The 23935-nt window shown below is 49.6% G+C and overlaps 1 protein-coding gene across 2 annotated transcripts in view; it reads right to left on the reverse strand.

Moving 5' to 3' along the window:
* Nucleotides 1-23935, reverse strand: part of Mical2 (microtubule associated monooxygenase, calponin and LIM domain containing 2) — a 206583-nt gene that overhangs the window by 154154 nt on the left and 28494 nt on the right. For both annotated transcript variants that reach the window (XM_071616384.1, XM_027942426.3), the window contains exon 3: nucleotides 8032-8371. In XM_071616384.1, coding sequence (XP_071472485.1) covers nucleotides 8032-8295 — 264 coding nt within the window. In that variant the 5' untranslated portion in view covers nucleotides 8296-8371. The remainder of the gene's footprint in view (nucleotides 1-8031; nucleotides 8372-23935) is intronic.

Consider the following 23935-nt stretch of genomic DNA (forward strand, 5'->3'; position numbering starts at 1 on the left):
AGAGTGTTAAACTGCCTCATGGTTTCCTTTCGCCCTGCCCAGCGGCACACATTTATTTGGATAATCCCGGCCAGAGATTCCCAGAGGCCTTGTGCAATCCTGGGTGGGCCAGGAACTGCAAGAGGGTTTTTGTTTTTCTCCAAGAAAAAGGAAGCCTGGCTTTCCAGCCTCACAGGCCACTGGCCGACGTCCCAGCCCTCTTGAAAGTTCTACGAGCTGCCAGATGCTAGTCCAGGCCCAGACGAGACTGTGGTCACCATCCCTGCCCCTCAGGGAAGGGTGCTCAGCGAGCAACACTCAGGGCAAATTTGGGCAGATCTTATGCAAGGAATCAAGGACTGGTGGGTGCCATTTCCTGCAAGCCCACTAGCTGGCCTGGGAACAGCAGGGCTCAGCCAGGACGGCTCCAGAAGGAAGCCCTTGACTGACCAAGTTCACTCCTCTTGCACCTCGCCTGCTGGGCCACTCCCTGTGCTAGCTTGGGCTAGACATGGTCCCTGTCCTCAGGCAACCCACAGTCGAGGGGAAAGAGACAGTCACAGTCATCATCCATGTGGGCACTGACCAGCTGCTAGCCACAGGGCTAAGGAGCTCGCAGGCCCACTGTGCCCCTAGACCCAGGCTGGAGATGGGACAAAAGAAGGGGGAGGAGGTGACACTCTCTGGAGCTGAGTCACAAAGAGAACAAGTGAGCCAGACCAGTCTCCTGTTCAGAACAAGTCACACACAGGCTCCGTGGCCAGGCCCTAAAAGCTCCCATTAGCTGATGGAACTTTGAATAAGAATATAATCACATCAATGTGATACACACACACACACACACACATAAGCACTCTCCTTCATTGATAAAGTGAGCTTCTTAATGAAAGCATGCATCTCAAGCCATGTTGTGAAGCATAAAGCACTCTGCAGATCTTGGGTGGTGACAGTAGTCACCCGTTGCTGTCACGGATGTAGCAGCAACCCTTACCGGCCACTGCTGGACTGCTCTTTCCTCAGTGGCCCATTCAAGGCTACCCACGCAGGCTCCAGGCCTCAGAGAGGGTCCATTGACGCCCACTCATGAGGCCAAGGACAACACTGTGACTGATACCCTCCACTCTCTTCCCCACAGATACCAAAACTCACCCGTGCTCAAGTCCCTAATATTAGATGGCACAGTATTAGGGGCAACCTTGTGATTCCTGCCTTTTAAAGGACTCTTGGCACTCCCCTGCCCAATTGGAGAGTGTGTCTACCCAGGGAGAACCCGTCAGTGCCTGGAATTGTTAAAGCCAATACGCACCCACGCCGACTCAGAATTCCTACAAGGTGTCTAGAGGAGCTTCCACGCGCAGGTGAAGAGGTGTGGTTAAGGAAACAGATATCAGCCCGTTGAGGATGGTATTATGGGAAACAGTCCAAGCAGTTAAATAAACTGTGACAGAATCACAAAACGGAAAACCATAAAAACCATGAATAAAAGGATAAGAGTGATACACACTGAAACAAGCTCCACGACATATTTTGGAGTGTAAAAAACTAATGTGCAGAACAAGCCTAGATAGGTTTTTCCCATTAAAGCCGGGCCTGGTGGGGGGATCTGTAGTCCCAGCTGCCTAGGAGACTGAGGCAGGAGGCCTGCTTGAGTCCCACAGTTCAAGACCAGCCTGGGCAACATGTGAGTCCCCATCTCAAAGCGGAAAGGGGAGACTTATAAACATACACAAACACACACACCCAGAGACCTGGAGGAAGGCTACAGGAAATGGTGCAGTAGTTGCCACGAGGGGGAGTGGGGAGTGGAGAAAGAGGCTTCTTTTCACTCTATATTTTCTTATTCTACTTGAATTACTTTTAATCCTCATTATGCATTTTGGAGGTTTTGTTTTTGTTTTTGTTTTTAAGTAGCGGCTATTGAACTCACTCTGGGACGCTCAACCACTGAGACACATCCCCAGCCCTATTTTGTATTTTATTTAGAGACAGTGTCTCACTGAGTTGCTTAGCGCCTCCTCATTGCTGAGGCTGGCTTTGAACTCATGATCCTCCTGCCTCAGCCTCCTGAGCTGCGGGACTGCAGGCTGTGCCACTGTGCCTGGCTTTATTTTTTATATTGAGACAGGGTCTTGCTAAGTTGCTGAGGGTCTCACTAAATTGCTGAGGCTGGCCTTGAACTTGTAATCCTCTTGCCTCAGCCTCCCAAGTATCACTGGGATTACAGGGGTGTGCCACCACACAAGGTGGCATTTCATTTTTAATTAGGTTTTTTTTTGTGTACAAGACAAAAAACGTAGTCCAGTGTGGGGAGTGGTGATGCACACCTACAATCCCAGCAACTCTGGGGAGGCTGAGGTAGGAGGATGGCGAGTTTAAGGCCAGCCTCAGCAATTTAGCAACACTCTCAGCAATTTAGTAAGATTGTGTCTCAAAATTTAAAAAATAAATGTAAAAATTTTTTAAAAAAGAGCTAAGGATATAGCTTAGTGATATAGCTAAGGATATAGTTTAAGAGCACTTGCATAGCAATGCCAGGTCCTGGGTTTAGTCTCTAGTAACACACACATACTTGCAGTATTCAAAAATACAGTCATTACTGTAATCCATGGGGATCTATACCCTCCTCTCTCTTCCCCACAGATACCAAAGCTCATACATGCTCAAGTCCCTAATATTAGATGGCACAGTGTTTGCATATAACCTAGGCATATTTTCTGTATATTTTAATCACCTTGCAATTACTTATGATACCTTAAAAACTGTAATGCTATGCAAATAATTGTTATACTATATTATTTATGGAATAAAGACAAGGGGGAAAGTGTGTACAGGTTTAGGAAAGATGAAATTTTTTTCAAGTATTTTTGATCCAGGGTTGGTTGTACCCATGATATAGAACCCATGGCCACAGAGGGCAGGTTGTAGATTCACAAAATGAACCACAGTGGACCTGGATGGGCTACATTCTATGAAGATAGCCAAAAATGAGAGCTTTTCACTGGAGCGCCTGCAGAATGCCCAAGGCACTCACTTGTGCCAACCCACACACACCCCACGGAGCTGCAGAGGCGGAGCAGTTGTGACTCCAGCTCTGTCAGGGGCCAGGCTTGCAAACCTGCCTAATGCAGGGGCGCGGGCCGTCCACCATGAGGTAAGTGGACGAACCCAGAGTCCATCTCCCCTTGTTCCATGAATGCAGAATTCCACACCCCAGAGACCAACCTCTGCTTTATCGGTTGGGACTACAATGGTCCATATTAGGCAACGTGGTACTTGACCTGCCTCGACCAGCGCAGCCTCAGTGGGTGACTTCAGAGGCCAGGAATGTCAGATAGGCTTATCCAGGCCGACAGAGAGCTGCTGTCTTCTACTCCCAGTTTCACCCCTTCCACCCCAACCCCCTCTCGCCCTACCTCTCTGCCTCCTGCTTTGCTAAAAGGTGACTTAGGAGCTACGGGGCAAGTGGGGCCATGAGCACTGGTCAGAGGCCCAGCTCCACACTTGGGAGGTGCTGCAGAGGCACAGCTGGGCCAGGGTCATGCTCAGGAGGAGAAGGTGTGGAGTGACCCCACAAAAGACAGACATGCTCTTCTAGAGAGACAGCACCAGAGTCTTCATTATGTCCAGGAGTCATTTCCGGGGCACTGGTCCCTAAAGATCACCTGTGATTACTGAGCAATACTGTGGGAGGTGGTAGCAAGAGCCCTGGGCTGGACAGGTGGGAGCATCCACTCCAGGAAGGGCTGGGGCTCCTTGCTGATGGTCTCCAGGTCTTCGCTTTGACTCGGACACCTCTCCCTCCCAGCCTGGCATGCCCCTCATCCATGCATTCTGCTCTCTGGCTCTCACCCCCTCTCTACACCTGCACCCCTGCTTTCCCATTGACACAAGCAATACCCTCCCTAAACTAGACCTCTTTGCTGGTGTTCCTTCAGCTCTGCAAGGCAAAATCCTACTGGTCTGTCAAGCCCCACATCACTCCTCCTCTTCCAGGAAGCATTCCCAGACTACCCCAGTCACGGTTAGTCACTTGTTTTTCTATACTCCCGCATGCCAGTGTGCACACCTCTTACAGCACGTACATCATTAACAATAATAATGGCCAGATATTTGCTGATCACTTGTTAGGTGGTAGGCAACATTCTGAGCACTTTACATAGATGACCTGATTGAATCCTTACCATAACTATAAAGCAGAAGGACCATTATTGTCTTCAGAGAATGCCACAGAGATATTAAGTAACCTGCCTGAGGCCACAGAGCTGTTAATTAGCTGTTAGATACTTAGGGCCTAGCACATGTTAGCTACTTAGTGTTGAATAATTATTCATCTCGGGAATTATTAAATCAGCGAATAAATATGGAAATAAGTGCATTTCTGTTTCCATTACAGAAAGCTCATGTGGGAAGTGCTCCTTATGCATCTTATAAACCATCCTTCCTGTCTGATCAGGAGCTAGACACACCTGCTGCTGGATGAATGAACAAAAGATCCTAAGAGCAAACCAGAGAAGAAAGTCCAAACCCCAGTGGTGCCGCTCGCTGGCTCCAGCTAAGGAGCGTTAGCTTCCTGGGACCCCCTTTTGTCACCTGTCAAATGCAGAGATGGCACGTTCTCCTAAGTTCCTCCTAGCACTAAAGGTTCCTATGAAAAAATGAAGAAACCGAGATTTTTGTGACATGGCGATCCTACACCCCATGATGTATCCCAGGTTCTACTGGGTTGCTTTCTCAGGTAACAGTTCCCCGTTGGAGGTGACAGTTGACCCAAATGTGACTCAAAGGCAGAGCCAATATCTGTTCTAAAGGAGTGAATCTGGCTTGATCCTTGGGTCCACCCCATTCTTATCGAGTCACACCCAAGAAACGTAAATGTGGGTTGTGAACAAGACAGTGTCTGTTTATGTGGGAAGACAGAAGCCAGGGAAAGAATTATTAAGCGCCTGCTGAAACTCTCATAAATAAAAACCAGTAATGAACAATGATCTCCAGCTGCATTATGCAACTGCCACCTGCATCATTGCTCCAGAGGCCTCCTAAGTCTTTCTCTTGTCTCCTGGCCCCTTCGTCGGAGCCTTCCTGCTCCGAATAGATGTTGGTCCCCAGTCTCCCACCACCACTGTTAGCACAGGCACGTGGGTGTGAATGCCAGGGCCTGATAAATGCTTGTGAACTGCTAAAGCACAGATGTACTCCAGATGGTGGAGAGGTGTCCACATGGGTGTGGAGGTAGGGGTCTGGCTGGATTGCATTTATTTCCACAAGACCTGTGGCTAACCAGATGCTTGGCTTTATGCCCCACACCTGCCACACCTGCAATATCTGGCTTAGCATTTATGATCAGCCACTGTATGCTAATGCCCAGCATTTCTTGTTTGGCTAATACTAAGCGTCCACCACTACACCAGAGGAAACCTAAATGTTGTGTATAAACCAGGCAGTGTCTGTTCATGTGAAGAGACACAGGATCCCTCTTCTAGGGTTTCGCCTCACAAAAAGGCAGATAAGCACTGGCCTTGGAGAGCTGAGCATTAATCACCCTCACATGGATCCAATATGGCCGGATTGGACCACGACAGCAGTCACTGTAGAGGACGCCTGTGTCTGTTCTTCACCCCCACATTGTTTGGGACCTGTACCCCCCCATCCTCAGGGACCTGCTCCTCCCTCACCTTAATCATGATTCATGAAAGTTCTGCCAATCACAGCGGCCAGTTCCCCTGGCTTTCACCATTATAAAACCAGAGGTGGGCCAATCAAAATCCTCCCTGAGATTTTTTCAACTCTGAGCTGGAAGGTAAAGATTCCAGTCTTTTTGGATCATGAACCTACAAAATATATGAAGCAGAAGCTACCAATGAGGAGGAAAATCTGTCTACCAGGGAGGAGGAAAGGAACCAACCCAGAGCACAACGCTGAGACACAGATGGAAGGAGGGAGGATGGAAATGACTGTGTCTGGGCCATCCTGTCCCATGAGTTAATGATTTACCGGTGTTGTCTGCTTAGATTGAGCTGGGCTTCTGAAGTGTGCAGCTCAAGTGACCTCACACAGTCACAATCCACCCTCGAGGTGCATTTTCAAATGTATCCCCCACTCTCAGCACCCAGGGTTTTCATGAGACAGACTATCACACATTTGAAATGTCTTTGTTCCTCCTCAAAAGAAAGGCATAAAAATCCCTAGGCAAGAACCACCCTTACTCCACCTCACAAACTCAAAGACTTTTTCTTTCCCTTTGTATCTCAGGTGCCAGCCACAAGAAGTGAGGACTCTGCCACTTCAAGCCATCGAAGCCTATAAAACGGGGGCTGGCCAGACAAACCAGGCAACACCTGGCTGGTGATTTTTGAAGACGACATCTTCATGGTGGCCAACCTTCCACTCATCCCCCTGCTGGCTGACGCCCTGGGGGGACCCACCCTCAGATCTCCAAGGCAGTCCCACAAAGTGCTGGGTGTGTGGGGCGATGATATTTCCTAATAAAACAGGATTCTGAAAACTCCTGAGACTGCACCAAGCAGCTGGGCCATTCTTTCTATGGGACCTGTTGAATTTATTTACTGGTTTGTTCAATTTTATCTTGGAGGAGGACTATATGCAAAACTTTTTTTTTTTTTTAAGAAAGCTACTTTATACAATGACTGAGAAGGGTAACACTGAATGCTACAAGTCCCCCCACCCCTTTAACCCTGAAGAGCTGCACCTGAATAGGGAACCATGAAGTTACAACTAGAGAGGGGACCCTGGGTGGAAGTTCAGCCAGGACACTGGTCCCACCTCTCCTCCCCTTCTATTTCCCTACCACTACCATGTCTCTGCCTGAGGCTGGAGCATGGCGGGTACTGCCTGGGTGGCTAATGTGCCCTGGGCTGTCTGTTTGGTGCCGCACCCTGATGGAATGCTCTTCCTATGCCCTGGACGGTCAGTGCATCCCAGGCTCAGGGGAGCTTGACAGCTGTCTCCCCAGAGCAATGGAAAGCAGCCGTATCCCACGATGGACTCAACACCTCCTCCGTCACCAAAACAAAAACACAACAGTGCTGATTGCCATGGAGAGTTCAATCCCCTTGTCCTGGGATTGGCACTGACTGGAATTCCAAGGGCTCTGACTGAGCTACCTCCTGAGAAGTCTAAATACAGCACATCCAATCTCAACCTAAACACAAGGCTTGGATTCGTGCCCAGGGCCGAGAGCCCCCCAGGGCCAGCTGGCAAGTCTTGACTTTGAGCTGCCTGTTGGGTGGTGGGCATTTTGGAGATGCCAGAGATGTGATTTGTGGTCAGCCCTGCTTTCACGGATGCAGCCTAAAGCCAAATGATAAAGGATGCAAATATTTGTGGAGGATTAACTATGAGTGCAATCCTGAGCAGAGACATGCATACTAGGAAAGGAGGTAGAGAACTGAGAGGTGTCCGGAGGGAGGGAAAGAAGAGGGCTGAAAAGGAGGTAGGGACCACAGACCCCTACTTCTTAGCCAACTCATTAAAAACCAGGGGATCTTTCTAAGGGTTTGCTCCCGGGGAATACATCTCTTTAATTAAGCCTCTGTGTGGAATTTAGGGCTTAAGCCCTGGAATCAAACAGACCCAAGTTGCCTTCTAGTTGTGTGACCTGTATAATTGGCTTCTCCATTTCCACCTCTCTAAAATGGCCCACAGAACTCCTGCAGGTGTTCAGTGTGATCATGGATATAAAGTGCCTAGCCCGCAGGAGTTGCTGGATCAACAGTGGGTATCAGAGGTAGCTGTGGGTCATGGTAACTGTGGAAGTAGGATAATAGCAAAGATTTGCTTAGCTCCCTCACCTGGCCTTTGGTTTCTCTCCTTTGGAAAAGAGACCAGAAGGGTGGCTGAGGCCACCAGGATAATGTGGAAACTCCCAGCCAAGACAAGCTAAGCACACAGACAAAGGAAACCTTCAGCCGAGCATGACGATACAACATTCACGCCCACATCTGTTCAGAGCTTCAAAATAGCAGAAGGGCAGCTGCCTCTTAACTCCCAAATGCCAACCCACCTGTCCCAGGTCTCCCTGGCTGTGCCCCTTACCTTGGTGTTCATACACGACTTCCCCCGCTTGTACTCTTTGTGGGAGCCTCGCTTGTCCAATTTGTACCACAGGGCTTTGGCCTTCCAGGTGGTCACCTTGGACTTGAGCTTGGAGTAGAAGTTTCTGTGGTCCAGAGGGTCCAGGTCCAAGTGTTGGGTGAGGATGTTGAAGGCCTGCAGGGTCCCTTTGCATGTGGAAGCCTGGACAAAGTTCTCAAAAACCTGCCCGGCCTGGCTCTGCTTCTCGTCCTCATTCTCCCCCATGGTTCAGGAGCCACGTGGAGCAGGGTGCGGACAGGACAGAGGGGATCACCATGAAACACCAGGAGAAGCGTCACACCTGCAAAGGTGGGTGGAGACAGAGGTGAGGTGCATGGGCAGTGAGGGGAGAGTGGAGGATGGGCACCAACAGGAAGTGATGAAATTCCTTTAAGATACTAAAACACCCATCTTCATTCATTATACTTAGTGCTAAATCTAGACCATCTCCGGAAAGTGTACATCATACCCCCTAACCCGGCAAGGATGCCTTACTGCCAGTCTTTCTCCCCAGCACCCACTCACTCCTCTCCCTGGCTGAAAAAAAAACACACAGGTTACGCAAAGTTATATATACCCTGACTCATGTCAACGGTACCTGGTCGATCTTGCTACAAGCCAGATGGCTCTGGAAATAGTGACTGGTGAAGGAGAAAGACAGAAAAAATGCACTAGATTTAATACCACTGAAAACCTACTGTTCTTGGTGCAGCGACTTGATTGGCTAAGATGAATGCAGCCTAGCCCCATGACATCAGTGAACGGGAAAAACCCCAGAGCACACACCTCTCCAGGCCTCATGATAGTCCCACCTGTGCTCGGACAGGAAACTTTAAAATCTTTCTTCATTAGTTACCAGAGGGCAGGTGTTTTCCCCCAGACAAGTTACCCATTGCAATTTCTCAAAACTTCCTTCTGTTTCTGGAATCTGCTGGAAGCACACCATCTACCTTAGTCAGAAACACGGGAGACAGAGACACGTGGGCCTCTTCTTTCAAATGGACAAAAGGAGTCTGTGCTTTGTAAGTCTAGGCTGAGCTGGTTGGAACAAGTGCTCAGGCTGATGGAAGGGAAAAATGCAGAGGATGTTCATTCACTTCACAAAAATAGCTCGCCAAGGTTTTGGCATGGATGCTTCTCTCTGCACTACTCCACCCTCAGGCATGCCTTAGGAAAGTCACTGAAGTTTCAAAGGAACAAAAATAAAGTAGAGCTGATTTTCCAAAATACTAGCTATTTTTCTGGAATCCAAAGCTAGTGCTAGGAGGCCAGTGTGGAGAGGCAGGGCCAAGGCTGGACAGTGGTCAAGAGGTCCTGCCTTTTGTGGGGTCTGTAAACAAAAGGACTCACGAGAACTGAGCTCTCCAATAGAGCTTTTCACCCCCAAGAACATTTCTGTGGGTACATTTGGATCATAGGTTGGCTTATAATTCTAAGAGTGAAGCAAAGTGTTCTCACCTTCCCTGATCTCTGACTCATTCATTCAGCAGCTGCTGGAGGTGCAGCAGGTGTGCGCCGGGCATCATGCTAGGGGATGGGGATGGAGAGATAAGCAATGCAGGCTCGGGCCTGGCCTGGCAAGAAGACAGGACCATACAGTTGATGACAAGACTATAGACAAGTGCTGTGGAATAAGGACAGAGTACTGCGGAGCCGGAGCAGCAGGTGTCTAGCAGAGCTCAAGGAGTCGCAAGGGGCTCAAGAAGCTCCAGTCCTATGAATGGGAGGATTTCACTACAAGACGCGGGAGTGACATTCCAGGCAAAGGAGAGACCCTACAGGGCACGAATCTGGAAAGAGTCGTAAAGTTGCAAAATGACAGTAAGTTGAAGGGTTCAGCAGTTCAGAGAAGGTGAGTGTGAGGGCATGTCCAGGACAGGTCAAGGAAGTGCCCAGGAGCACCAACCCGGCCCTCCCTTCCAGCCTCCCCTGGGATCTTCCAGTGTGCCTGGCCCTGTGCTTGGCTGAAGGCAGACCAGCACACGCTCCTGGCTGGCTGGCACACCTCAACCAGGCTCCAGGCCCCACCTGGGAGCCCTGGCCCATGCCACTCAACAAGTTCCACAGGCTGGAAGGGCTGGCTCTGCGGTGCTCTGCCTGGCCCAGATGAGACCTGGATTCCTTTGCGGATGCTGCCCCAGCTCCTTTAATGTCCACTGAGCTCCCTTGGCACTACTCACATAAACACTGCCACCTTTGGTGTCTTGACTTTCCCCCCACGTGCCACACTTGCCACCCAGAAAGCATAAACGAAAGTAGGACTCGTTTGCTTTTCTGGGCATATTCACATTCTCAGGCTCTATCTATCTTTGGAACCACTTCTGTGCCAGCAGGAACAAAGGACGCAGTAGCTGGCTGACAACTTCAAGACCGCCTGCATTCAACTGCTCTCCTGCGGTCCTTTCAAGGATGGCCAGGTGGCTCTGGGGCCTCAGGAGCCTGAGTCCAGAGCTTGGCTTGCCCCTTTGCTGCCCACACAGCCTCACACAAGCCACTGAGACTTTGAGCCTCAGTTTCTTCTTGTACAACAGATGGATGATGATCTCCACCTCGATGGTTGCTGTGAAGAGGGAGAAAGAAATGCAGGTGTCGGCACAGCCTGGCCCTGGGAGAGGCTCAGCAGATGTGCTCATGCCTGCTGCATCCATCATGCAGGCAGATTTGTACCTGGGGGATGCAACAGTTTGAAAAAATAAGTTTTGAAAATCAAAACGCTCCCAGTTGCCAGCTCCTCCTTGTCTAAAAGCATGCGCCATTTGGCGGTATCAAGGCAGATGGGACTCCCAGACAATAATTTACAAACTGGAAGAACTCGTCTCCTCCCTCCAAAGAAAAATGCACGACTTAATCTTAGGGCTCCGGTGGAGAAAGAGCCAAAGGTGGTGCTGAGGGCTCCGGGTGGGCGTGGGAGCTCCGGAACCCGCTCTTATCTGGGGCGAGATAAGGGGAAGTGTATGGAGATGGGCCGACAGCAGGAGATAAACGCAGCCTTGGACATGTACCCCACAGCCCGTACCAGGCTCAGACCTGCCTCCCTCGATTTCAAGAGTCAACTCTCAACCTTTAAAATCAGCTTGCCAGTTTAAGGCAGAGACTTTAAAGATGATGCTAACATTCACAATGGGTGACTTTCCCCATGGGAAAACAGAACATTTTGAGTCAGGCAAACCTGGGTAGGAATCTGGTCTCAAGTACATACTAGCTTTGTGACCCTAGGTGAGTTCTTTCGCCTGCCTTAGCCTCAGTTGTCTCATGTGTAAAATGGGAACAATACTATTTGCTTTCTAGGGTGGTAAGGAATAAAGGAGATTAGGTATACGATGTATTTAGCTCCTGGCTGCTATGTGACAACTTAGCACTCATTACTCTTCAAGTGGCCCAAACACCCTCAACCCAAAAGGAAGGGGAAAAGAGAACATGATTTTTGATAACTTAGCTTAGTTACCTGTGTTCAAACTTGCTTCCTCGCCCTGTAGCTCCAGGCAAGTCATTGAACTGAGTTTCAAGTTCCTCATATGTCAAGTGGGGAACCTCACTCAGGGTGGTCTTGGTGAGGAGCTGAAGACACACAGGGTGCAGGGTGGTGCCACTAAGGAACTGGAAAGGGTCGACCTAGCACTCAGGAGGAGTAGGGAATCTGAGCATCAAGTTTTCAGAGAACCAGGGTGTCCTGCCTCTAGTAGGTACCTTTCCCCTGTCCCCCCAGAAGAAGCACGTCAAGAGTGCATTAGCTCAGAGGACTCTGGGTGGCTAGCTCTGGGTGGACAAGTCTTGTTTATCACCACCCAGCTGCTGCCTTTTCGGAGTTTGACATGTCTTAGAAATAGAAGCAATTATTTCATCCAGAAGGATGAAAGGTTCTGCATTTTCTGGGAAGAAACAAGATGTGATGCTGTAGTTTCCAAGAATAGGTTTGAAGCAGTTTGCGTTTTGCCAACTGGAGTCCCTTAGTTGTGGTTTTTCTGTTCCCCTGCCTCTGTGACATCATGAGTCACAAAGCTATTCCCCACCCCCACCTCCAGCCACTACAAATTAAGATTCATGACCTCAAACTACAGGAGACAGTACTGGTGATGGGCTCAGCCTGCAGCATCTGGAGACAAGTTCAGGGTTTTTGCAGAGTCCCTGAGCCCCTCTCAAAATGAGTGACAGGTCTCCATACCCCAGTTTTGCCTGTGCACTCACATTTAGGATCATACTTTCTGCCCACCCCCCTGCCAAGTCATCTGCCAAACAACAGCAAACAGTGTGGACAAACCTTGGGAAAATTATAGAGTTCTATAAAAACTCAAGGAGGTCTGGAGAGGGACAGACACTAGGCAGAACTTTCCCATGAGGAAAAAGCTCAATCCTCAATCCCTTGAGGTACCCAGACAAGATCTGTTTCAAGGTCAATGCAATCTAAGAGCAAAAACCTCTTGACATTTACACTGCCACGCTGCCCTAATCAAACCTGCCATCTCCCGGGTCTGCCTCACCAAATAGACCATGGGAAGGCTCAGCAATGGAGGGGGTGTCCATCCTGCACTTGCAGCAGGTGGGAGCTGGGGACTGAAGATCTGGCTCTGAGCCTACATTAGCCCAACCCCTGAGAGGAGGCAGGAGCCAGTCGGGGACTTGGCGATGGCAAATGTCTCCTGCACACACTGTCACTCTGCAGACCCCTGAGTCTGATTCACAGGTGGGGCCTGAAGACCTCATCTTTCCTTCTGACTTTCCATCTCTCACTAGGAAGCCAACTTGAACCAACAGGAGCAACTGCAGGGTTGGGAAGAGTCTGAAAGGGCCACCTTGGCCTGCCTGTGGTCTCCTTCCGGCCTTCCCTCCACCACCTCCACAGTGGGGAATGCCACTCCTAGGCCACCTGCTCTGTCGGGAAGACAGTCTTAGGAAGTCTTCTTAGTCATCCTCCAGAGAGAAGAGTTCTGTCTCCAAAGGTCTCTACTTCCTAGTCTCAGGCCTGAGATCTCCCACCAGAAGTTGAAGCCCTTTCCATACAGGCTAAACCCGTGTGTGCTGGAGCTCCTCTAGAAAGGCCAAAAAGAAGGCCAACAAGGTCCCAGACTGTAACAAGGGTCCAGACAACCCCCCTGCCGCCTGTCACCCAGTGCCCATGGCAGGAGCTCTGAAGAGACCACAAGTGCACTGCAGGCCCTGGCCTTCTATGCCTGCTCCCTCTCTATGACCCCAGTTTATTTTGCTCCTGTCCTCCCAGTTCTGGCCTCCCACACTCTTCAACAGTGAGTGAACTCCACTGGCCCGGCTTCAAGGGACCTCACACATCCCCACTTCTCTCCTCCATCCACTCCTTCTTGGAACCATTTACAGTGCCAGGCCCTGGGACAACATGAATCAGTCCCCACCCTCTAGGGTCTTGATGCCTGGACACACCTAGATGCTGACCAGGCACAGTGCCAGAAGGAGGGAAGGCAGCATCTCAGGGCCACTGCCAGCCAGGCCCCTTTGCCTGCCTTACCCAAAGTAACAAACTTGTGGGCTGGTATGTGCCCTTTCTCTCTCAAAAGTATGGGTCTTAAAAAAAAGTAATCTCAGAACTTGCCCATCTTTCTTTTCTGTAATGTATATACATATATATATACATGAATGCATTTTAAAATTTTTCCTCAAGATTTCTACCCATGCGCCACATCTCTGCCCATACTGCTAAGCCTCTCTGTAGGACCTTCTAGGAAAAGAAAGAACTCTGGCCCAGGCATAAGGTGACCTGGGCTTGAGCCCTGGCCTGACCTTCCTACTGCCCTCCTAAGGACACTGGTACGGCTACTGTCAAATAGGAAAAGAAACACATTGACGGTCCCTTTCTGAAGCCACTATGTGAATTGTATAAGTTAAGTTTCATAGTTTCTGGCAGTCTGGGCCTGGAGAGTACAAGTGTCAACTGCAGGTCACTGTCTTAAGTCACGGGGTAACCTAACAATAGAGTATTAGGCTGTCTTTCTCTGAATTTCCCAGATTTCCTACCCAGAGGATGCACAATTTTTACAGCCTGTTGCTTTAGACAGGTTTCATGTCAAGGAGTCTCCTCTCCCTGACGGTCAGTACTAGTATTAGAAAGTAGGCCTTGAGGGCTGGGGATGTGGCTCAAGTGGTAGTACGCTCGCCTGGCATGCGTGGGGCACTGGGTTCCATCCTCAGCACCACATTAAAATAAAATAAAGATGTTGTGTCCACCGAAAACTAAAAAATAAATATTAAAAAATTTTCTCTCTCTCTCTCTCTCTCAAAAAACAAAAAAAGAAAGTAGGCCTTGTACAGACTTCTCGACTCACTCAGACCTGGCAGGACTGGCCTCCTAGGCCTCCTAGGCCTGCATGGTCTCCAACCCCAACCTTCTTCAGCAAGGAAAGGGGCATCCTGCCTGAAACCCTGACACTGAGCCAACTAATAAATTGGCTTAAATTCTAACAGGTCACTGGCAAGTTCCCTCCCAGCAGCTCTTCTCTCCAGAGCCTAGGACCCTCAGGTCCAGTGTGGCAGGCTCCCTTCCAAGGAACCATACCCTCCCCATGGGTATGGGGATGAAAGGACCTCCCACACAAGCCTTAGCTGTGCCTGCAGGACCCCGCCAGAGACCCCCCAAGATGGAAACCTGTTTATCTGGTTGATAAAATAGACCAGTAGACAAAATAACAAAGATTTCACTACCTATGGAAACTTGGCAGACTATTCTATGTGTGCCCTAAGCTGCCTCGAGCATGCATTGGGTGCCCAGGAAAACTGTGAACTCACACTTCTAGTTTCCAGGAAGCCCCAGGGAAGTTCTGGTACCAGCTCCTTAGACTTAGTTTCTGGGGCCCACCAAATATCGCCCCTCCTGGAAGAACACTTCTGACCCTGGCTGCTGATGGTCCCTGTACAGTGCTGCTGGCAGATCACAGTCCCTGAATGCAGAAAGCACTCTTTCCTACAGAAAGCAGATTCCCCAAAAGCTCCTTGAAGACAGGTCCAGGTTCTGCCCTGGTCTGCTGGACTCACTTGAATGAATGCAAACGACGGTTGTGTAATGGGACAAGCTCCATCCCTCAAAGTCAGGGCTTGGCCTATTTTTTTATTGACTCATGTCAACTTCAAGGACACTACCTATGAATGCTTTTGATTCATCAGGAAAATACCACTGTCATGCAGGGAAACATTCCCATTTATAACAACAGTGTCAGCTCCATCAGCTACCATACTCGCTGCTCTTCCACAGGGCACATGGACCTGAGCACATCTCTATCCCAGAACTCCTAATCCACCTTCCAGCCTCCTCCCCTAACCCTACCTTGCCTCCCACCACAATCCCTCCCCAGTGTTCCCATAGCACCCTGTACTGACCTCGATCATAGCCATTCTAGCATGAAGCCCTGTCTACAGAGCACATGCTAAAGGACTAAAGGAACATATGATCTTGAGAAGATAACTGTGGCCATTCCGTGAGCATCTATGAAGTCTCAGGCAATGTGTTAAAGCTTTGTATGGGAAGAAACAGTTAATCATTATAACAAAGGCATTGTTAGATGTGAGGATCATCCTCATTGTTGAAAAAATTAGAGAAGTCAGCAACTTGATTCAACCACCCACAGCCAGAGTCCAGAGGGACACTCCTAACCACCATTCTTTCCTACACCGCTGCACACGGTGGATAGTGCCAAAGGTGTACAAGTACTGCTTTGCACACTGAATCATGGTCTCTGGTCATCAAACTCCAAAATGCCAGACTCTGTAGTCATGAGATATCAAGTAATATGAAATGAGGACAATAACTAATGCACCAATAAACACTCTGCTGAGAAGTGACCGTCTAGTCATGGTGGGAAGCCTGGCAGAGACAGGAATAGCGACCCCAGGCGAGTTGCTCCTTCCTCCTGGGCTCTTCCTTGCAGCTGTGTGAGTCCAGGTGACCAACTTCTGGGTCACGGAACACAAGCAGGAGGGACTTGTGCCACTTGGAGGACTATCTTGTCAGAAGCTCCCTCGAGGCCCTTTGTGCTCTTCCCCTCCTCCAGAGCACAGTGGCTAGAAACCATGTGACAAAGATGGCAGGGCCACAGGGAGAGAGGAGCCGGGTTCCCTGGATGTCCCCTCAGTGGAGAGGCCTTTATGACCAGAACTCTGGTCTTTACATATGTGAGAAATAAACTTGAAGTCTGTGAAGCTGTGAGAATATGGGGTTTATTTAGGCAGTAAGCATCACCTTAATGAATCCAGTAGGCATTCGTGGTGGGCATGTCAAATTTGGCCTGTGTCACAAGGTATTCCCTCCAACAGGAAGGCTGGTCTCAGAATCGGCCTCTCACTTGAACACCACAGCTGTACCAACTCTGGCGACAACCTGTCCTGTCATCGTATGTCTAGCTTTCCATGAATACCTCAGGATCCTGGAGACGTTCCTGGGCCCCAGGAGTAAGCCTGCCCACCCCTCTATTTAGGCACTCCACGTACACACCTGATCTTGAACAACACATCCTTTCTCTGATTTCCCTGGAGACTGGGACAGACAAGCTAGCTCACTCCCTTGCTCTCCCTTCCGGCCTGAGCATTCTGGAAGGCTCCTGTGGTCCTGCGAGCCATGTGATGCGAGGGAGGGAACGTGGCTCTCTGAGTCACAAGGTCTCCTGAGCAAGTCATGACAGCACAGTGTTCTTGTGGAAATTAAATGGAGGTGCCTCTCACAGCTCCAGGCTCCCAGACGTGCAGGGTTAAGTGTCAGTGGCACAGGGCCCAGGAACAGCTACAGGCATACTTTCCCTCAAATCTCTGCCCAGCACTCCCAAAAACTCATGCCCCAGGAGACCCTCAGTATTTGAGTGGTGCTACTCTTCCTGATTTGCTGAAATTAGGTGTCAGGAACTTGAATCCTCATAATTAGTCTGACTGTAGAGACGGATGCTGGGGAAGAGGAGGAGAAATCATGGCAAAGTACACTTCACACCGTTTCTCACCAATGCCTGTTCATAGTGTGCACAGAACCATGTCAGGAACCTAAGGTGAGCACAGAGCTGACCCCATCCCGAGCCACTGGACACCCAGTGGTGTCTGATGATCTGTCCTCCAAAGGTCCCCCTGGTTTGCAGAACTGTGCCACCAAACTGTATTTTTCACCCCCCAAAAGGATTCATTGTCCAATAAGTTCTTTGCTGTTTTCTTACTTGTGAACTAATTCAATATGAAGACACCCCCCAAACTGGGCACAGTTTCAACCACAGTGAGATCTGAATTTGTTTTTCCTGGAGGAGACAAAACCATACATCATACTTTGCTTCCTCCCCTTTGCAGCCCACTCACCCTTTAGTGGCCACAATCTGGTTTCTACCCACACGCCCACCGGGCATGGTCATGCTCCATGTCATCACCTACCCCATGGTAGGTGCATGCAGTCACCATTCATTTTTTGTTCTTTTTTTAACTTTAATTTTATTTTTTAGTTGTAGATGGACACAATATCTTTACTTTTATTTTTTATGGGTGCTGAGGATCGAGCCCAGTACTTCGTGCTTGCGAGGAAAGCACTCAGCCGCTGAGCTACAACCCCAGCCCTGCATGTTTGTTCTTTTGGGACTCTCTACCTGCCCTTGAAAGTGAAGATTCTGATCTTCACCCTCCAGGACCTTAGCACCTCCATGGCTCAACCAGTGTCCTGACAACCCTGAACTGTAGCTCCAGTGCCCATCTCTCTGCTGCCTTCCACGCCAGGTGTCACCTGTCACCAGACATTGCCCTGCTTTCCCACAGAGACCTCACGTGTGGTCTATTCAACTTCACCTGCTCCTGTGCCTCCTCCTGCAGCCCATCCCCCAGGGACAGCTCCATTGTACCAGGAGTTCCTATCTCATCCTTGGAGTCCATGCTGTTGGACCCCCTTCCCTCATCTTGCTGAGCTGGCTGGTCACCAAGTCCTGCCTCCCCAGTAGCCCTGTCTACTGGCCTCCCGTGCTTCCTCGGAGGTGCAGGTCTCCCTCTGCTCTCCCTGGACCTCTCAGAGCCTGCTCACCAATGCCTTTCCTGACTCCAGATTCCCCTTCCTCCAACCCCCCAGCCTAGTGCTCAAACTGCAGCCAGAGACGTCTTTGTATCAAAACACACACTTGGACAGGCCAGTTCCTGTTACAACCCTTCGGCAGCACCCAACAGTCGGCAGGGTGAAGTCTAAACATCTCAGCAGACCAAAACAAAAACTGCCTTCATGGTCCAGCCCCCGCCCACCCCTCCAGCCTGTCCTCCCATCCTCTCCTGGTCCTCAAGACCCACTGAATCATCCCTGGTTCCTTAGTGCACTGTGACCTGGCTTGTGCCGGTCCATGTCTAGAAAGCCCAGCCCGGCTCTGGTCACTGGTGAAACCCCAGTTATCTTTACAGCTGAAACCACCATGGCAGGGATTGTCACAGGTCCCAGTTTGGACTCTGGAGTCACGCAGACTGGCTACAAACCCTGACCTACCACTTACTAGGCGTGTGAGCCCATATGAGTTACCTAACCTCTTTGAACCTCAGTTTTCTCATCCATAAAATGGGGATAATGATAGTCCTGTCCCACTGGGTTACTTGAGGATGAAACACAGGGCCGCCTTGCTAGGCAGGGTTCTCAGTTGAATGGGCTTCTTTGAAGCCTGACTTGTCCTCCCCAGCCCCTCTTCCCACACTGCATCTCTGGAGGTCTGTGTGGTGATTTCCCATACACCATCACATTGATCTACTTACAGGCCTGTCTGTCTCATCAAACTATGAGCTCTCTGAGGTCAGAGGCTGCACCTGTGCCTCTGGCAATGTTAGATGCTCACTAACAACTGCTTGTGGATAAATCAAATCAAGAGCATCACATGAAATTCAGGACCTATGGTGGCTTGGACTGTCACTGTTCATAAAGTCTCAGGGGTCCCTACACCCCTGAACCAGTTCAGACTCCCCTGCCTGGCTCCCTGGGGCTATCCCCCGAGTATAGTCCCCTCTTCTTAGTTAGGTTCAGTTCCCAAAGGTGCTGGGGCTCTGCCAGTGGCTGCATCTTCTGGGCCACATCAGGTCTCTGCCTTTCTTCTCCCGTCCTGCTAAGATCTCAGCATCCTCTGAAGCCAAGTCAGCCACATACTCACAGAAGACCTGCTAGGAGCTACACCGTCTATTCAGGGAATAAAAGTCCCGAATTCCCTGCAGCGGAGATGGGCACCAAGACTTGCAGACCCAGAGTGGGGAGAAACAGTAACTGAGAGCCCAAGAGCAGCTCCTGGGGAGAAGCTGGCCCACAGCTGGGTCTCAAGGGTGAGCTACAGCCTTCAGGTGGGAAAGCTTCCCGCTCCTTACCTGCCACTCTTTCCCCTGCATTCTTCTAAATTCCTGCAGTCATTGCCAAGAGGCCACAAACCTGGCTGCACAGAAGAATCACCAAGAAATATCTGAACATTCATCTTCCTGGGCCCACTCCCAAACAGAACCTCTGGGCCCATCTTACTGGGCCCACTCCCAAACAGAACCTCTGCAGCCTAAAGTCTAAGAGGAAAGCCAGGTAGCCAGGCATTGTGAGGCACACCTATAATCCCAGCCACCTGGGAGGCTGAGGCAGGAGGATCACAAGTTCAAGGCCAACCTGGGCAACTTGGGAAGATCCTGTCTCAAAATAAAAAATTTTAAAAAATGGATGAGGATATAGGTCAAAGGTAGAGCATCCCTGGATTCAATCCCCAGCACCACATGCATGCACACATATGCACGCACACGCGCGTGCGAACACACACACACACACACACACACACAGAGTTCTATTGACCAGTCATGTTTGGAAAACAGTAACCACATTCCATCACTTCTGTTCCTTCATCCTCTGACAACCTGCACTATACACAGAGCCTCCCCTGGTAGGCTGTGGGTACCAGGTGAACAACTGAGAACTGTGACCTGTTGGGAGAGACAACCAGTTATAATACAAGGGTCACAAGGGCATCAACTGGGCCATCAGCACTTTATTTAGCCATGAACCCGTCATGTCTTTTGTGCATTAATCTTGTCTGGTCAACAAATATCTAAACTTCTTAAGGAAAAGTCCCAGGTCTTTAGTTTCCTTTCTAATTCCCAGAGTACTTGCCTCAGTTCTTGGTATTCGGTTGGTCCCCAATCAATATTTAAGATTCAAGTAATTCAGCTTTGTGTGCCGCATCCTTCTTTGGCTACCGATGGGTTGCCTACTGACTCTTAGTTTTGTAACCCAGGACCAGTACTGTTCCTGCTCCTAGAAGGTGGTTTTACCTATGTTCATTGAGTGAAAGAATGTTTGCCAAGTATAAAAAAATAATCCATCTCAGGAGGGAGGAAACTGCTTCCACTTTGAAGTTTTTTCAATTTGAATTACGACCTTTAATCTCAGGATTGATTTCCTAATATGCAATTATATAAGCATTGTCTATGTCACCATGAATGTTATTGACAATATGAATAATACCTTCCTGGGCTCAGCAGTGGGCTGGCCTTGATGTAGACACGCCGAGGCCACAGAAGGTAAGTGCTTGACTGTTCCTTCTGTTGGGCTGTCCACCTAGCCCACAGGGCAGCGGCCCATGCCCTCACCCTAGTCTCCACAGAAGGGCCTATAAATGGCATTCAGCCTTTATGAGCAGGTGTGTCCACCTGCAATGGACACATGAGTCCTGCCTGAGTCAGAAAGGACTAATGGGCTATTTAAAACCTACCGACAGGTCGACACACTTGGGAGGCCAGGATCTAGGGTTTAATGTAAGATTCCCCATGTTGTAGAGACGCAGCCTGACAAAGCAAGGACTCATGTCAGGAGGTTCCCAGGAGACGGGTCCAGGAGTGGGACCTTCAGTCAGGTGGGGGCGGGATGGGCAAGCACAGGTAGCCAGGGGAGTGGACTCCACCCTGCTTCCACCCGGGCCAGCATTCCCAGTAACCTGAAGTTGCTATCGATGCTTGTTTGTTTTAATCCCTAAAAATAAGGTTCATAATCTTGAGGTTGATGCGGATCAAAGGTCAGCTTCCCCCCAGCCCCACCCAGGAGACAGCTTTATCAGGCAACTCCCTTTGCTCCCAGGGCCACAGGGGTCTTTTCTGAAGTGCATGCTGGATCCTGCCTGGCACGCAGGCCACTCGGCAGAGACCGTTCACTTCCTCTTCACTTCTGCTGGAAGACAAGACTCGCTCGCTGCTTATCTATTCATTCGTACATTCATTGCACAGACTTGGATGACTCTGTGCCAGGAAATGTGCCTGACACAGCTTAGCAGTTCCCAGATACAACCTCAGGAGAGCAAGAGACCAGAAAGCCACAGAGACAGAGAGCTCTGACTTGCAAACATAGAGTGTCTTCTTCACTTCTCCAGACCAATGGGGGCTCTCTACCTAGGGAAAACATGCAGCTGTCAGGAGGTGTTCCAGAGGTCTGGGCAGAAGTGAGGGACAAAGACACCCACTTCCTGTACAGAGCAATTGAAGTCTCCTGGGAACTGTTTTCCCCAAAGATCAACAAAGACAATTAAGTAAATGCAGAAAGACTCTCTGATCAGATAAGGTAGCAACTGTTCTCCCTAAAACACATTCCGCTGCTTAACTGAGTACCGAGGACATTATTGCCTTAACAGGCTTATTTCACCTTCCAGGACTGGTGTGCAAATATCCTGGAATATCTGCCTACTTGATGATGCTAATGAGGCTGGTGGCCAAGAGAAAGAAAGACTATGCAAAAGAGGTAGAGGTCTTAGGAGGCCAACTCTTGGGAAGTACTCTAAGACATGACCCCATGAGCTGGAGAGGCTGAGACAGATGCTCAGGACCCAGTAAGTGCTTTAACCACAGAGTGGGTCCAAATACTTTTCACTAGTCCCAAGCTCCAACATCCAGCAACCCCAGGGGACAGGACTGCAAATCAGGGAATTTTCCCTGTAGTCAGAGACAGTCTCCCCATTTCCATTATGAACTAGTGGTTCAACGAAGGTTCTGGACTCTCTGCTTGGCATTTAGGTTTGTACATGGAAACCACATTCACTAAAACAAGCAGCAACTATCCCAAGAGGATTTTCTTTTTCCTCAAAAATAAAACCCAGGGTGGGGGCTTGCCAAGTGGCCTGCTAATCTGTGATCAGGAAGCCTTTGACGGCAGATCACTCCTGAGTTTATTGGTCTATTCCCCTCCACAGAAGACAGTTCAGGCTCAAAGCTCAGTTTCCAAAACAGACCTCCTAGGGTCGATCTCAGGAAGGTGAGTGGGGGCAACATGCCCAGGACAATTCGCTTCCTGGATGCTTTGTAAACATCATCCTTAAAAACAGCTATGTATTTTCACTGGTCCTTTTTTTTTTCTTTTCTTTCTTTCTTTCTTTTTTTTTAAGTAGCTTTCTCACCCCATACCCCTGATTCCTACAGAATTATTATGTGGCCCTGTCTGGAATGCAAACCAGTCCCTGGAGCGACAGTGTGCACATGAACTCACAAGGGTGTTTGCTATCAGCTTATTTGGCAAAAGGAATCTGAGACATTTTAAATATGAACTGTCGGCAGGGCCCATCCCATCCCACTCCCCTTTTGCCCCACCAAGAATCACCTTCATGGGTGTGTGACACAAAATGTAGAAAATGGACACAAACTATCTCAAACAAGCTGGTAGCGCTTTAGAATCTGGAGAATTCACCTCTGGAGGGTCTTTGCTGTTCTCCTGATACTTTTGTGAATGAAACTCCCATAGTAGCAAGTGTTTTGCAAACGCCTTGGACAGTCTGGCTCCAAATCCCCTCCCCTTCCCTCTCCTGATCTCTCAACTGAATGTTCCATTCCTTGTACTCCGGGCTAAGAAGAAAACATGCATGCAACCTCTCCTTACTTCCAAATGCCAAATCAGGCTCTTTCTTACCTCCACATGTTTTTCTTGCAAAACCTTCTGCTTCCTTCTCTGCCTGGCAATCTCCTCTTCATCCTTAATCCCCAGGTCTTGCAGGACCTCCTAGGTGCACCCTTCCCTGTGTGCTGCTCTGTTCTCAGTGTTTCCAGAGTACAAGGGGTGTCTCTCTATGATAATGTTTAGATAGTTGTGGCTAGAAAACATCTGTCTGGCCGCCAGGCCACAAACTCCTGGGAGTCAAGAGATTGGTTCTTACTCACTTTTGCATCCCAAGGAGCAAGCCGTGGGCCTGGCCCTGGGAAGTCCCATTATGGATGCTGGGCCATCACCGCCTTCTTCCCCAGTCTTTAATTGATCTTTACCCCCACCATATACCATAAAACAGGATGGTGCTAACTCAACACTGTCAAGGTCAAAGTACAGACTCCTCGCTGCTACACCCAAGTTTTATTGGGCCTGATAAACAGCAAGGTGTGGGCCCTGCTAACACCTTAGCCATCCTGCTCAGGGTCAGAGAGACAAGTGGAAGGCAGGGTACCTGATATCAGGAGGCAGTGTCACCTGGGGAAGGCACCATATGCTGCAATCAGACTTGGCTTCCATCTCCCTCCAGTCGTAAATGGCCTGCTTTATGGGTCGGTTTAAATCACTCCTCTGGACCTCAGATGCTCAATATACAAACATGAAGATGGGACAAGGCCCTCTATCATTTCTTTCCAGATTCAGTATTCTCCATCCGTCTGTCTCAGTGATGGACCCACTTCCCTGGCCCCTCTCCTTTCTGTGTTTAGTCGTCTGTCTCTCACTGAGCAGCCTTCTACCAATGCTCCTTCCTTTATTGCTCCGGAGTCTCTGGCCACCCCTGACCAGGCCACATGGGGCCATATTCTTAAGACTATATTCACTACCCTCTGGTCAACAGAGCCTAGGAACTTTGGGGCACTAAGAACTTGGGTATCCCAACACCCCATAATCCCATTGCCTTTTAGATCAATCCAGCTCTCCTCTTGAGGCCTCCAACACTCT

The sequence above is a fragment of the Marmota flaviventris genome, chromosome 9 (assembly GCF_047511675.1).
Source record: "Marmota flaviventris isolate mMarFla1 chromosome 9, mMarFla1.hap1, whole genome shotgun sequence".
Taxonomy (NCBI): Eukaryota; Metazoa; Chordata; class Mammalia; order Rodentia; family Sciuridae; genus Marmota; species Marmota flaviventris.